The 16,819-nt window shown below is 34.5% G+C and overlaps 1 protein-coding gene across 1 annotated transcript; it reads left to right on the top strand.

The window, feature by feature from the left end:
• The first annotated feature begins 4,150 nt into the window (after window positions 1-4,150).
• On the top strand, window positions 4,151-8,735 carry LOC107803408 (uncharacterized). The gene is made up of 9 exons (XM_075237439.1): window positions 4,151-4,309; window positions 4,406-4,491; window positions 4,590-4,637; window positions 4,727-4,815; window positions 5,747-5,800; window positions 7,131-7,198; window positions 7,297-7,346; window positions 7,473-7,561; window positions 8,484-8,735. Exons 1-9 carry the CDS (start codon window positions 4,230-4,232, stop codon window positions 8,586-8,588), a joined length of 669 nt encoding a protein of 222 aa, XP_075093540.1. The 5' UTR covers window positions 4,151-4,229; the 3' UTR covers window positions 8,589-8,735.
• Window positions 8,736-16,819: the final 8,084 nt, after the last annotated feature.

Below are 16,819 nucleotides of genomic sequence, written 5' to 3'. Positions count from 1 at the left end.
TATTGATGGAGTCTCTTCTGTTTATGATTCATACAAATGTACCAACACTTCTCTATCAATCATGAACGCTCGTTTTACCATAAATCTCTCCCGAGTAATCACAGTAATATACTATTGCACTCTCCCGAGATACACTAGCTAGCTTTAATTAACACAGTTCACTTAAGATTGCACCCAAGGCTTCGTTATCCCTAATCCCGCCTTTAAACCCGCAGTTATAGATTCCTCTTATACTTTAGGAGTGGTGTTATTCAACAATAACCTAAATATGCACTCTCTCCCGAGTTATGCACACTAAATAGGTACAGCTAATTGAGGATCCTGTCAATTAACTACAACAAGAACATAGTTGAATAAATAAAGATTGAAACTAGCAATTTGTATTCACATAAACAAGAAGTTCATCCCCCAATAGGTTCCCAAAACCTTAGACAAAAGATCTACTCATAACTATGGATAAACAAACTAAGATAAGATCCATCATAAACTAGCAATCAAAATCAAAGAAAAGAAGAAAGATGTTTTGGGTGATCTCTCACAATTGTTTTTCTTGCCAAGATACTCTAAAAATCAATACATGCCTCTCTTGGGCGAAGTCTAGTGTTTAAAATAGGTTTTAGGGCTAAAAATTCCGTGTTTGCACTTTAGTCCCTGCACTTTTCTTGCGCCTGCCGCGGTTCTGCCGCGGTCGTGGTGGAACCGCGGCCAAACAGCTCCTCTGAATCTCCTTCTGTCCGCGAGCATCCTTCACCGCGGTTCTGCCGCGGTCGCGGTGGAACCGCGGCAGAGTCATTTTTCTGATTCTTCAGCCTGTTTTTGCGTGGTTCACTTGGGATATTTCACGGTTGTCCTCTCTTTCTTCATTTTTTTGACTCCAAAAGTGCTCCCTAGCCTTCCCTAGTCATATATAACCTGCAAATCATGAAAAGCACTAATAAGAGCATTTTGTTATCACTTTTATTATTAAAACTATGCAAGAATGCGGTTATTTAGGGCCTGAATATAGTTAAATTCACCTATTATCAGTGGTTAATATGACTCTTATCCATATTGAAAATCGAACTGCTAATTATAAACAATCCAATTTTTGCAATTACTCCAACCAAACATGTGTCACAAAATTATACTTCCTCCGGTCCACAATAAATGACCAGTTTACTTTAGGCACGCCCATTAATAAAATACTAAATTCTATATAAAAATACCTAGTATGACTAAACTATCCTTAATTAAATATTGATCACATAGTTATAGTGGCATTTACTTCTCTTCTCAAATCACTACGTTATTCAAAATAAAATTTGAAACTTTTGCTTAAATTTTATGAACGTCTTTGAAAAAACAAATTGGAGCCAATTTTTTCAATTTTTGCCACCAAAACTATCTTATAAAAGGAAGTTCAATTTCTAGGTTATTGTTAAACATGGCTAAAATGGAAAAACACCAAATTTCTCCACTTCAAATTGATCTAAACATTCCTTTGGAATTTGAGGATGAGCATGTTGGTGGAGAACAACTACCTGATCTTAATGAAGTCATCAACTTTGATTTCCTTCAAGTCTTGAATTGTTTCAAGTTGTTCCTCAACTTTGATATCCATGGAGAATGACTTCTCAATTGCTGAAGTAGTTGTTCTCGAGTCTTTGAATGACTTTTCAGTTGCTGCTATTTAATTTTAATAATTTAATGTGAGGAGTGAAAAAACTTTTTAGAAATATGCACATAAGGTAAAGATTAAAACAAATTGAATTTTTTTTTGATTACATAAACGGACACTTATTTTGGACCAAAATAAAAAAGTAAACTGATCAGTTATTATGGACCGGAGGGAGTATTGACTTTCTTTCTTGGGCCGTCCTAAATTGAACGCTATACTGCTTTTAATGTTTCAAGCCTTAAATGATTCAATAAAGCAAAGAGATTAGTGTTAGGTTGAATTAGTTCAAATGTCTAATTTCTCAACGTTAAAGTCATAATAACTCTAGAATGTGTGAGTTTCTATTTCACCCTATTAAACTAAGGATGGATTTCATGAAAGGTTACCTACTCATATCCTTTTTGGGGAATAAAACCATCAATATATTACTCGTAGTTTCAGAAGTAAAACGCAACTCATCTAGAATTTAACGAGCCCCTTGTGTTAAATGAATAGTACTAATATTAATAACTTGTTTGGCCAAGCTTTTCTCGATCAAAAATATTTTTTTTTAAATTAAAGTGTTTGACCACTTTTAGAAGAAAAAAGTGTCTTGAGTAGAACCAAATGAATTAATTCCCCCCCCCCCCCCCCAAAAAAAAGCACTTTTTTGAAAATCACTTTTGAGAAAAATGCATTTAGAATCACACATTTTAAAAGCTTGATCAAACACTAATTACTGCTCAAAAGTGCTTTTTAAATTAATTCGCCAAACACAAACTGCTTCTCACCAAAAATATTTTTTCGAAAATCACTTTTAAGAAAATACTTTTCAAAATAAACTTATTTTAGAAGACTATGTCGCCACTTGTGGTTTTGTATTTGGAAGTGGCCACTTATTAAGATTTAGACCCATGATATTATGGGAAAAGATCACTTTAACTTCGGTCGAAATTATTTACGTTCGGTAGCCATAAAATATTTAAAATTTATATATTTTTTGTATATATATTCGATTATTATCTTAAAAGCAGCTATACAATATCATTTTCCCATGAATATTGGATTTGAATTTCGAACTTCAGATCATTGGTCTAATTGTTAAAAAGTGGCAAACTTCTAAATAAAAAGCCACAAAACTTGCTAATTGTGTAAATCCACCTAATATTGAGCTCATACCCGATGTACCCCAAAAGGTGGGGGAAGTGCACGGTTGGCCACTAATAACACATGTATTTACTTTTAAGCCACCGTTTAAAATGTCATTAGTCTTTAGCCATTGCTTTAATAAACTTTAACTGCCCGGACGAAAATACCCTCCTGCTCATGTCCTTAACTTCAGGACTACATGTCCTTAACTTTTGAACTTGGAACTCTAAGTTCAGGACTTCACAACTACATGTCCTTAACTTTTGAACTTGTAACTCTAAGTTCAAAACTACATGTCCTTAACTTTTGAACTTTGAACTCTAAGTTCAGGACTTCAAGACTACATGTCCTTAACTTTTGAACTTGGAACTCAAACTTCAAGACCAAGCGTCCTTAACTTTTGAACTTGTAAGTCAAAGTTAAGAACCTATTGTCCTTAACTTTTGAACTTGTAATTGTAAGTTAAGGACTGCTTGTCCTTAAATTTTGAACGTGTAACTATAAGTTAAGGATTGTGTGTCCTTAACTTTTGAACTTGGAAATCAATGTTAAGGACTTATTGTCCTTAGCTTTTGAACTTGTAACTGTAAGTTAAGGACTGCATGTCCTTAACTTTTGAACTTGTAACTGTAAGTTAAGGACTGTCTGTCCTTAACTTTAGAACTAGTAACTGTAAGTTAAGGACTGTCCGTCCTTAACTTTTGAATTTGTGTCATTAACTATTGAACTTAACTTTAGGGCTTCAAGACTACATTTCCTTAACTTTTGAACTTGAAACTCTAAGTTCAGGACCATGTCCTTAACTTTTGAATTTAACTTTAGGACTTCAGCACTACATGTCCTTAACTTCTGGGAAGGAATTGCATTTCCTGTTTACTCATCACTCTTTTTCTTATTTTCACAACGTCATATCTTAATTTTTTTTTAAAATCTGGAACCTCTCCCCATTCTCCTTTTGCTTTTGTAATCGTTCCCTTATGTTCTTCATGCTTGTTTAGCTTATCAACAAGGACTATAACCAAAGGCATTTAACATTCAGTAGCATTAATAGAAGTTCGTACCATTAGGTGTTCTCGTTGACCTTCCTTACCAATGGGTAAAGGTGAGGTTCCGAATACACGATTGCGCACCTTAGATGCGGAAATGAAACAGTATAAATACACTGCATTTCCGTTTGGGAAAAGAGATAGAAGAAAGGGTAACACAGTTTTTTCATATTAATTTTAATAGACTAGTGGCTACTATTGCTAAGCATTAATAATACTGGATAAAAAGTAAATACCAGCTTAAACAGTGGCTACCCATGCCATTTCTACCCAAAAGGTCCATTATGGGCTGGGAACCAAGACCATAAGTGGTACTGGTCTAAACTTCCAAGAACTTAAAACCATACATTTGTGATCTCATTTTCTTGTAGTATTAATTGCTGCTGAAGAAAAAATTGATGGTAAATTTGTGGTCTCCAATGGCTGAACTGAAGAATCTTTATCTCTTCTCTTACAATTCTCTTCAGTTTCTTGGATGGTAAATTTCTCCCTCCCCCCCCCCCCCCACCAAAAAAAAATAAAATTACAATTCAGAATGTTTTTAATATTGTATTTGATGACATGCAAAATGTAGGACAGTAGCACTTTTCAGAATTTTGAGCAATTTTATTTCCACTGAGTCAGTCACTGGGACTTATGCTTCTGCTGGTGAATTAATTTGTGAGTTCCATTTTTATTTTTTTTTTTGGTTAAAAATTTCTCCCCGTTTGATGTTTTTGATGATATGTTTGGGTAAAAATGTGATCTTTGTGTTAAAGGTTTGTTGCAATGTTGTGCATTCTTGGAAGTTGTACATGGAGCTATAGGTAAAGTACTTTAATGGGTTTTTTTTTGACAGTATTGTAAAAGTAGCAAAGTTCATATTCTGATTACTTTCTTTTTTGGGTTATATAAGGGATTGTTCCTAGTGGAGCAGTGCTTCCTTTGATGCAATGGAGTGGAAGAACTCATTTTTTGCTTGCAATTGTTCGTCCAATTGTTGAGGTTTTACTTCTTCTAATCAAATCACACATACTTTTATGCACTAGTTACTAAAAATAGTAAAATCATATGCATTTTTTAAATAGGAGTTTAGTTGTATACATAGCCCGTATAAGAAATTTTTACACCATTAGGAGCACAGTCGATTATACATTTGGCATACCAACCGAAGTTGGTCGGAAAGTTCATTTTATAAAAAGCAGAAATTTAAATTTACCGGCCGACATCGGTCAGTAATTGCAATGTCCAGCCATAAATTCAAAATACCAACCGAAGTTGGTTGGAAAGTAACTTTTCTACTCTATTATATTTTAATATTTCGACCAAGATTGGTCGGAAAATTATATTTTTTAAAAAAAAATTATATTTATTTTATTGACATATAACGGTCGCTAATAAAAAAAAAGACTTTTTAGTATATCAACCGATTTCGATCGGTATATTTATTTTTCCTAGATAATGTGTCACATGAGGTGGTCAATTTTTAGTTGAACAAACCAACCACCTTCAGTCGGAAATGGCTACCGACTTAGGTCATTATTGATTACCGACTAGGCTTATCTCGGCATATTAAAATCGATCGAAAATATGCCAATTTTTCTCATATACCAACTGATTTCAGTCGGTTTTTCTGGACGATTTTCGCTCTTTTCTAGTAGTGATTACAAATTTCACATTTTAAGGAGGTATACATATAAATATCCATTGTGTGACCAGATAGTGTAAAAGATCCTTTACACTGACGATGTACATAACTTAAACTCTTCAAATAGTATCATCATTGAACTAATTATTGGTGCAATAACAAGATTTTTGGAAGCTTAATAAAGATATGAAGTCTTTTTGTTGTCCTGGTTTCTGGTCTGTGTACAATTTGGTGTGAACACAAAGAACTTGAGTGTGAAGTATTTGTGGTCTGTTTTACTTCTTGCAGGTCCAAGAATCGCCTTCCGTGTTCATAACATTTTTAGCTTGGAGCTTAAGTGAAGTGAGTTAGTTTTCCTCTCTTTGTTTTCCTTACATGTTACTCTCACTTTCTTTTTCCCTTTTTTTAATTTGGTCGATTCGTATATTTAGAATCTTAAACCATCTTGAGGAAGTACCGGTGTGAAACATACCCTCGCATGCGAAAACTTTAGAACTTACTCCTATTGAAAGGAGTGGCAGAAAGAAGAAGAAATTATTTGTACTGTGGTAAAGAGCAGCTCCCTGTGGACTTTTGAAGAAAGTGAGCACACAGAGTGGACTACCAGGCAACTGTATTTATGCTTGATATAAATATGATGGACCACATCTATTAATTGTTGGAGATATATATGGAGTGGGCCGAAGATTTAAGGCTATATTTAGTATGTGAAATAGCTCGTAAGTTTACAACAACAACAAACTCATTATAGTCCCACAAGTGGGATCTGGGAAAGGTAGATAGTACGCAGACCTTACCCCTACAGTGAATATAGAGACGTTGTTACCAGTAGACCCTCGACACGAGTTATTAAGAAATAACTCTTTAAGTTTACATTCTAAATTCTGACCCAAGAAAATTGGTAATAGAATAGAAAAGAAGAAATAAATCTACAGAGAAATCATGAAGTTTTAGCGGTTATCACTTTGTTATTAGACCAGAGAACTAACAATGCTATAAGATTTTTCATATCTGATAATGAAGGCTCATTGTTTTAGCTTTAGTCTTCACTCCTATAGTCCTACAACTTATAGAGTATTAGGTTGGTGACTTAGTGATTGAATGGATTTGGCAATGCTTTGTGATAAACTGGACTATTCTCAATACCTTTCTATGCAATTAGTTACCAAAATAGTACGTGATTCAAAGAAACTGTGTCCACTTTATCCCATATTAAGTTGTTGTGTTTTAGTGCACAAAAACGGTAGCCTGGTGCACTAAGCTCACCCTATGCGCGGGGTTCGGGGAAAGGCCGGACCACAAGGGTTTATTGTACATAGCTTTACTCTGCATTTCCACAAGAGTCTATTTCCATGGCTCAAATTTGTGACCTCCTGGCCACATTACAACAACTTTACCGGTTACACCAAGATAGTAATTTTTGTGTTTTAGCGCACAAGAATGTAATTTTAGGAAAAGTATAAAAAGTACTTGTAGCTGTATGGGAAGTTTATTGAGATTGAATTGCTAAACCTCACCTTTAGGCAAAAGCTATCCTAAGGTAGCTTATACGGAAACGTGAAAAATTGACAAAAACATGAATGTAATTTAGGTTACTTGACACCTCAAAATTTCGAGCTCAAAATGTGATTCTAAGCAGTAAACAATTATATGGACCTGTTCCTCCACGCAGGTGATCAGATACTCACATTATGCTTTGAGTTGCACTGGAAATCCACCCTACTTTATCACTTACCTCAGGTTTGATCCTCTTTCAGAAAATAATGCATCTAGTTACTCAGGAAAGAGTATATTATTGGGATATTTACTTGGTCTTAAATTTATTTTTTGCCCGTTAGGTACACTGCTTTCATTCTACTGTATCCCGTTGGACTAGGACCTGGTGAAAGTAAGTTAACAAGTTTGTTGAAACTAATGCATCGCATTCATATTGTTGTATATCATTTCATTTGTTTGTGGTCACCTTTGTCGAGTCTGTGCAAATCTGAAAAGTTTGGACTTCATTTCAATGCAGTGTGGCTTATGTACCAAGCACTTCCATTCATAAAAAGGAAAAACTTGTATGCAGATAGTCTCCCTTTCAGTTATTGTAACTTCGTTAAGGTACGTTCTGATGTCCTGAAACAAAGATCAACTTTTGCTGAAACCTGTATGCAGTGGTCTATTTTGTTCTCTTCAATTCAAAAGGAAACTGAGCGTTAGGCTTGTCATTACTTCGAAAATTGAGGACCTGATTATGTCTAAAAGCAAACGAGTTCAGCATCCAATCTATTCGAATTTACTTAGTGTTGTTATATACTTTTCAGCTGCAATGATCTTTAGTTGCTCTGCTGTTCATATCTCGATATGCCATAGTTTTGCAAACTATAGAAAAAAACATCTTTAACGACGAAAGCTTACTTTGGCTTTTGCCACCATACCAATCTGCTTGAGCTTTACTTTTGCATCAGATTCTCTCCATTTCTTGAGGCGAAACTTTTGGCGCTTACTCTGTATAAAATATTTAAAACAAAGTAAACCAACTTGACTTCAAATCCTATGTACCAATGTCGCGAGTGGATCATTCTTTGTAGCTGATATTGTTGTATCATTCATGTGAATCTTATGCCCGGAGTTGGTTTGAGTAATGCCTATAAAGAGAGTTTTCCTACTTGCATATATAGATGGATTGAACTTCCTTATGCAAAATGCTGAACCCTTGTAAATGTTTTGGGCATCATCTTAGGCATGTAAATGAAGGGGAGCCTTGGCCGTAACTGGTAAAGTTGTTGTCATGTGACCAGGAGGTCACGAGTTCGAGCCGTGAAAACAACCTCTTGCAGAAATGCAGGGTAAGGCTGCGTACAATAGACCCTTGTGGTTCGGCCCTTCCTCGGACCCCGCGTTTAGCGGGACCTTAATGCACCGGGATGCCCCTTAAGCACATAATTAGAATGATTCTTATTTATTCCCCAAAAGAAATATATTACTTCATTATTTTGTTGTAGACATAAGCAGTACTTTATCATTTTTCTTTCAACTTCAGGTTCTGCTTCTGTTTTACCCTTTTCTGTGGCTCAACCTTTATCTGCACTTGTTTAAGCAACGGCGCTCAAAGCTTGGTAAACATCAGAAGACAAAGACGATATGAGAGTCCAAGTTTTTTTTTCTATTACTTTTAATTTCAATTGCATGTAGAGATTGGATAAAGGATATCAACTATACCATGAGAAGTTAAATTCCTAGCATTTGACACCTTTCTCCATCAACAGACTTTCTGCTGGTGAATTTCCAAATATAACTGTATGTCTGAATCTAGACAACTCTAAGCTTAAAACCTATTGGAGAAACTTACTACTTTCCAAAATATGTTTGTTCATGACCTTTCTTTAAGTGCCCACAGCACAACTTACTACATAAACTAAACTAAAATTGGAAGGGAAAATGACATTGTATAGCCGCTCTCAAAATAATAGCCGAAGAATGTATATTTTTTGTATACATATACATTCCGTATGTTATATACAAAAATTATATAAATTTTATATACTTTTCGGCTACTGAATGTAAATAATTTCTAGTGTGAACTAAAAGTGAAAACAAAAGCCCAAATTGTTAACATCCAACAAATTTGATCCAGCCAGAACCAAGCAATTCAAAAACAATAAATACATTATAAAAGTAAGTAAATATAGCCACTAGATCCAATCAGATTGGGGAAAGAATGACTACAAGTTTAGTACATATTTTTTTTTAAAGAAGATGAATGGTGCTGCTGTGATAATTGTGATTGTTATATAGTTTTATTTAATTATTGAACAGTCAAAGATAATATTAGAACCAAAACACTTTAAGATGAGGACTATCATCTTCCTCAATAACTATCATGACAAATCATCAAGAACATAAACTAGAGACGGAAGCATACCTAAATCTATAAAAATTGGGTTAGTCCTTCAACCTTAGCCTGAATATAACCTTAATGGACAGAGATTGCTCAACTCAGACCATTAAGATAGCCTGGCCCAGACCCGAACTGGGATTGGCATGCTCATCCTTAATGGACCGGGCCAACCCGACTAGGCCCAGTAGACACTCGTACTTTAGAGAAGAATTAACTCAAATAGCGCCTAACTTTTTAAACTAAAAGTAGCCGGTAAAAGTATATTGTATGCATAATTTATGTACTATATATGTGTAATTGTGTATAATCAATGTATATGGCTAGAAAAAGTAAATAATAAATATGACCGGTTATTTGTATAAACATCCCTACTTTGGAAGGCCCTATATCTAAGACTAGTAAATGAAAGGGAATAACGGAAGCTCCTCCGACTTACATTCAATGCACAAACTTCCGGATCCGGGGCAAAATACAAAATTAATCGGTCAACCGAAATTAATTGTATTTTCTAGCCAAAAAATATATATTTTGTCGACTATTATTTTTGAGAGCAGCTAAAAATATAGATCTCTATAAAAGATATAGGATGACGCACATGCTACCTATAAATACAACTTACAACGTTAAATGAGTACAAAATTCATGTGCCATGCGAAACGCGCAAGGTGACAAGTGATTGAACTTGTACCACCATGTGCAAAACTAAACAATATACCTTTCTTAACACTCTAATCCTTAATTTTCCTCCCACTAATGACAATAACTTGCAATTCAACTATACGCTGTAGATTTTACTAACCCTCATTAATTGCCGATCCGATTAAGTAGATAGGTAAAGTCGTTAATCGTTAGAATACTAAAAAGAATGTTAAAAAAAAACTATACATATAATCTCTCTAAAAATTAATAACCGGTAAAATGTATATATATATATATATATATATATATATATATATATATATATATATATATATATATATATAAACTAGGCCAACAAGGCTGATTTCGACAGACCAACTAATTTTGTATTTTTCTCTTAAAAAATAGTAGTAGCACTTTTATATTTACAAAGTAAATACTAAATACAGCCTCTGCTTTTCCGGACCATTGCTGCGGTGGGCTCAAAAAAGCAACTTTTATAAGCTAAATTTTTTAGAAGAATTAAAATGACTGCTCCGCCCCCAACTTTCAATCATAGGCTATAAAATATGTAGGTTACAATAAAAATGAAAAAAGACTAGTATATAGGTTAGGCACTTAGCCATTATCTGTGGCCTCATTTGGAACTACTCCAAACTCTATTTCAGGTTATGGTATTTTTGTACATGTTCATGCATGTGTAAATGATGTTTTGTACTTCAATGTCATACAAGAGGGATGATTTATGTGGTGTTCAATTTTTGAGTGCATAGATTATAAAAAGACCTGGTTTTTTTATGTGTTCCTTAAACTACTATTGCGAAAATACTAAATGTGAAAAGTAAAGAACACAAGTATTTTTACGTGGAAAACAACCGACTCAAAAGGTGGGGAAAAAACCACGACCTACTACTCAGTAGGATTTTTCTCAATACTTCACTATATCACTAAACCAAAACAGTATTTACAAAAACTCTTTGTAAACCTAAGAATTACCTCTAATCCCGTTGTGGCAATCTGCCTTTAACTGTTGCGATAACTTCAAGTTAATTCTAACTTGAATACTCAGAGTACCTAATACAATTGCTTCTAGATAAAGATGAAAGGTACAAATTGAGAACACCTACTACAATTGAATTCGAATAAAAGATAGACACTTGGAACTGGTTCTTTTATCTGGTTCTTGTAGCTTCAGGTTCGCACACTTGAATCACACAAGAATTGCTTGCAAAATGTCTTGCTATTTTGCTCTCAACTCACTAGGAAATAACTAGAGTTCCAATAATATACTCTTTCTTGGTGGAAGAGTTCTAGTTATCTTTAACTTCTAACTTTTCTCTTATCTTGGATAAAGTTCTCTTCGAGTAAAGAGTCCTTCTCCTTATCATTTATGCAACCTTTTCAATCATGAGATATCAGATATAACAACTTAAGTTTATCTCCTTCACGTGCATCCCTTATGCTTGAATCAGTCTGTGTTTGTGTACACTGTGAATGAACCTGGTTTATGCTTGAGTTCCTTTGTCAATCATCAAAACAAACTTTGCTTGGGCCAACAATAACTACTCAGATCTATCTTTGCGTTCCATTTTGGTTTTTTGATTTTGAAAATGCGAAAATTGAATTTTTTTTTTTTATTTCTCAAAAACTTGGTCAAAGAATTTATAATGCTATTAGTACTTCGTCCAAGTGTTGTCGAAACCTGAAGAAGTAACCAAATTAAGGCCAAGGAACTGAAACTTTGTTTTTAATAATGTAACTGCTCTTGAGCTTTTGGATCACATAAATAAATTGGTTTAATAATGTGAACTTTTCAAGAAAACCTAGGCAATGAGTGAATAATAATTGCTGCAATAAATAATTATTTGATGTGTGTGTATGCCATTTTAATTATTCAGGTAGAGACCTGCTAGATTCATTGCATGAAAATGAACCAATAAAAAAACCAAGCAGCTTTGCCATTTAGGAGTATTAAATACAAGTAATTTTGTCTGCATCTTAACAAATGGTGTAAAACCACAAGAAAGAGAATCAAACAGACAGATAAATTCCACGTGTTAGAGCTCCAACGGCTTGTCATAGTGCCATGTCTCGTAACACTACCATGCAACTACAGAAATGAACTATTTAAAGGAGGATTAGGAGGATAATACAAAACTGAGGACGTAAAACGACGTAATCATGGAGAAATCCAGCGGCGCGACTTAATATTATATGGGTTTGTTCAAGGAGGTTACATTGATAGTGGTATAGACATATTATAGCATTAAGCACATAACTTTGCAGAAATATTGAAATTTATACCTTTGAAAATAAGTAATTGATCATGTTAAAATCTTTATACCATTGAAGGATCGATATAGTTAAACTCGTATTAATAATGCCGGTGTTAAAATTGTTAGAAAAAATAGTTGATAATACTGACCAAGAACAATTAAAAAAAAAATAGAAATAAGCTATCGAATAAATATTGTATCGATGGATGCAAATATTGTGATTTCAATCCGAATGGATGCAAACCGTTAAGATCGATCGCTCCCCAAGGTTACACAGTACTTCCAAACACGTACACTCGTGGTTAGAAGTTTGGAGTTTGCAAAAAGGAATTGCCCAGGAAAAATAGGAAGAAGATTATTCTTTTGAGAGGATGAGAGAATTATGTTTTTGGTTGGTTATTTAGTTCACAAATGATGATGCTTATATAGGCACATCATCTACGGTTTCTTTCATCAGAAAAATGTAAGAATCAAATGGGAGTTAAAGTTGTGTAACATTATTTTTGTCGTAATAACAAAATTGTCATAAAGACAGTAACTTCAAACTTTCTTAAAAGATAATATCTTTTCACAAACGAAATCACAAAATTAAGAAACCATCATATGAATGAATGTGAAATGAAGTAGTAATTTCATTCTCCCACTCTGCATATATATATAATCTGGATATATTACAAAAATTAATGATGGAGAGGTATGAGAATTAACTATAGATTAGTTGTGGATTAGAAGTTCTTTATTCTTTGCATTATCAAATTAGAGTATATCACCTAAAGAGGAATAATACCAACAATCCTCTACTAATGCAAAGATAAAGAATAAGAAAATTTTCTGGGCAAATGGAAGGAACATGTACTTAAGTGTCAATATCTTTCGATTTGAATTGACACGTAGTGAAATGAGGTAACGACTAATATCCACAAAGTGAAGTACTCTTGAACTAAATGGACATGAGTTGAGACCCCCATAACACATACTATATCCTTAATCTTTATGCAAACTCCGCGATACTAACAAAGTGCTTTTATGGTCATGCACACACCTTAGGTCTCATGAGTGCTCTAAAAAAATATCCCAAGTCTTTCATAAAAGGCGACCGCACATTTACACTCACGTAGGTGATTCCATCAAGTCTATCAACATTTAAACCACCTTAAGGCTATGGAATCATTAAGAGCAAAATAGGCTCAACCTTATAAAGCACTACTACACGTCATAGGGATAAGAAATGTAGTGCATATTGAAGTCTCATATGGCTTCGTTTGACCACAGATGGGTATCCACCATACTTCCTCAATCCATGGGCTTTAGTCTCATCCCTCTCGACATTTCAAGGATAACTCTACTTGCCAAACCCTTGGTTAAAGTATCTGCCAAATTTCTTTCGTATCTTACATATTCCAAGAAAATAATAATATGTTTTAATAATTGTTCCATCGTACCATGTCTAATGCATATATATCTTCTTTTTTTATTGTACACACTATTCTTGGCAATTCCAGTTGACGCTAGTGAGTCACAATGTAAAGAAACTAGTGAAATTTGCCCCTCATAAAGGCACATTTGCCAATAAGTTTCTCAGCCATTCAGCTTCTTGCCCTGCTAACTGAAGAGCAATAAATTCAGATTTCATAGTCGAATGTGCTATACAAGTCTGTTTTGAAGACTTCTACGAAATAGCACCTACATCCAAAGTAAACACATAGCCTCTATTGGAGCTAATTTCATCATTGTTAGTAACCCTGTTTGCATCACAAAAGCCTTTTTAAACAGCAGAAAATTTATTAAAATGCAAACACCAATCCATAATACCTCTCAAATATCTTAGTAAACGATGACGAGCATTCCAATGTTTACTACTGGGGTTGTGGGTATATCTACTCAATCTACTAACAGCATAAGCAATATCAGGCCGTATATAATATCATGAGAAATATTACACTCCAATTGTCTTAGCATATTCAGTTTGAGAAACACTAGATTCTTTATTCTTTCACAAGTATATGCTAGGATCATAAGGAGTTCTCACATGAGCTACATCAAAACAATCAATTCTTTTTAATATTTTTTCAATGTAATGAGACTGAGATAATAAAAATCGATTAGCAGTTCTTTTAATTTTAGTCCCTAAAATTACATCTGCTTCTCTCCAAGATCTTTCATTTCAAATTTAGAAGATAACAACTTCTTAGTCTCATTTAAAATATGCACATTAGGGCCAAGGATTAACATGTCATTTACATAAAGACATATAATCACACAATTTGATCCTACCATCTTACAATAAATACAAGTATCAGATGCATTAACAACAAATTCATTATCTACTAGTGTGCTATTAAACTTTTTATCAGATGCATTACCATTGCTTAGGTGCATGTTTAAGACCAATAAAGACTTTTTCAATTTGCATACTTTATTCTCTTGTCATTGGATCACGAAATACTCAGGTTGAGTCATATAGATCTCTTCCTCTAAATCACCATTAACAAAAGTCATCTTAACATCCATTTGATGTATCACTAAATTATGTATAACGGCTAAGGCAATAAGATTTCTAACAGTTGCTATTTTAGTCACGGGAGAATAATTACCACGGGAGAATAAGTACCAAAGTAGTCAATGTCTATCTTTTAGTTAAAACCCTAATAACAAGTCTAGCCTTATATTTCTTGTTGGCCCAAGTGAAGGTTTGTTTCGAAATTGATAAAGGAAGCTCAGGCATGAACCAGGTCCATCCCCTGTGTGCATAGATACGAGCAGATTCGAGAAACGGGCGGATTCGAGCATATGGGATGCACATGAAAGAGATAAGCTTAACTTGGTATAATTGATATCTCCTTATCGAAAAGGTTTTATAATTGATAAGGAGAAGGACTCCTTATTCAAAGAGAACATTATCCAAGATAGGGAAGGAGTTAGAAGTTGAAATCAACTAGAACTCTTCCACCAAAGAAGAGTAGCATTAGGACTCTAGTTAATCTTTATTTACTAACTCTATAAATATCAGTGTTGTTCTTTTTTATAGGTAATGCACAACGCATAAGTTAAACGTGAATTGAGAGCAAAATAGCAAGGTTTATTGCAAGCAGTTCGCGTGTGATTCAAGGGTGCAAACCTGAAGTTACATGAACCAGATAGAAGAACCAGTTCCAAGTATCTGTCTTTTATTCTAGTTCAATTGTATTAGGTGTTTTCATATTGTACTTTTTGGCTTTATATAGAGGCAATTGTAATAGGTACTCAGAGTTTTCAAGTTAGAGTTAACTTGAAGTTGTCGCAATAGTTAGAGGTTGTTTTCCACAAAGGGATTAGAGTTAATCCTAGGTTTACAAAAGTGTTTTGTAAATGCAGTTTTTGGCTCAATGATTTAGTGAAGAGTTTGGGAAAATCCTACTGAGAAGTAGGTCGTACTTTTTTCACCTTTTAAGCCAGGTATTTTCCACGTAAAATACTTGTGTTCCTTATTTTCTGCATTTACTATTTCTGCGATAGTAGGTTAAGGAACACTTAGAAGAACCAGGTCCTTCCATAATCAGTTTAAGCAAAAAATTAGACACCACACAAATCACTCCCATCTTGTGTGGTATTGAAGTTAAAACATCAATTGGTATCAGAGCAGGTTATCCTTGAAGAGGCTGATACCTTAGGAACATATCAAGATGAGTGCACCACCTGAAAACTGAGAAGGGCAATCCACTGCTAGGCCTCCACTCTTTAATGGACAATACTACTTTTGGTGGAAAAACATGATGAGAGATCACATCATTGGAGAAGACAATGAGCTATGGGACATTATCACTGATGGTCCCCTGGCTATCGTGAAGAAGAATTCTGAAGGAGTAAATATGCCAAAAACGAGAGCTGACTGCAATGTTGAGGACTTGAGGAAATGGGAGAAGAATGCTAAGGCCAAGAAATGACTTGTGTGTGGACTTGGTCCTGATGAGTATAGTAGAATTCAAGAGGAACACTTTGCAAGTGGCTCATGAAAGAACACCTCAAGTGAAGAGGTCCATAGGAATACTGTTAGTATTCTGAATATGGGGCACCATGAATGAAGGGTAAACCATCCGGGAGATGTATACAAGGTTTACCACATTGACAAATGTACTTAAGTCTCTTGAAAGGGTTATTCTTGAAGAAGACAAAATTAAGAAGATTTTGACAAGGGTTCTGCCAGTCTCTTGGGAAAGCAAAATCACTGTTATTCAGGAACCAAAGAATATCGCCACTCTTAAGTTAGATGATCTAATTGGAAATCTCACTACCTATGAACTTAGAAGGAAAATCATGAAGATGGATGCACCCAAGAAGGAAAGGAGTCTGGCATTCAGAATCACTGAAGGTGTTGATCTAGATGAGGATGAAATGGCCATGATCACAAAGGACTTCAAGAAATACCTAATGAGAGGAAAAGGTCCTTCCAAAAGTGGAAACTACAGCAAATCAAGGCTTCCTGAAAAGCAAACCAATGAGGTATATTACAAGTATGGGAAGACTGATCACCACATCAAAAACTGCCCTCAATGAAAAATTAAATAGAAAAAGGAACGAGCTGAA

This window comes from Nicotiana tabacum, chromosome 18 (genome assembly GCF_000715075.1).
Source record: "Nicotiana tabacum cultivar K326 chromosome 18, ASM71507v2, whole genome shotgun sequence".
In the NCBI taxonomy this organism is placed as follows: domain Eukaryota; kingdom Viridiplantae; phylum Streptophyta; class Magnoliopsida; order Solanales; family Solanaceae; genus Nicotiana; species Nicotiana tabacum.
The sequence above is the reverse complement of the archived record's forward strand: the minus strand, read 5'-3'. Positions and strand labels throughout refer to the sequence as shown.

Bases quoted from the DNA above. Each gene is read 5' to 3' on its own strand.
- LOC107803408 (XM_075237439.1), top strand. From the start codon at position 4,230: ATGGTAAATTTGTGGTCTCCAATGGCTGAACTGAAGAATCTTTATCTC. The intron at 4,492-4,589 runs GTGAGTTCCATT...TTTGTGTTAAAG, and splicing joins TTCTGCTGGTGAATTAATTT to GTTTGTTGCAATGTTGTGCA. The intron at 5,801-7,130 runs GTGAGTTAGTTT...TCCTCCACGCAG, and splicing joins TAGCTTGGAGCTTAAGTGAA to GTGATCAGATACTCACATTA.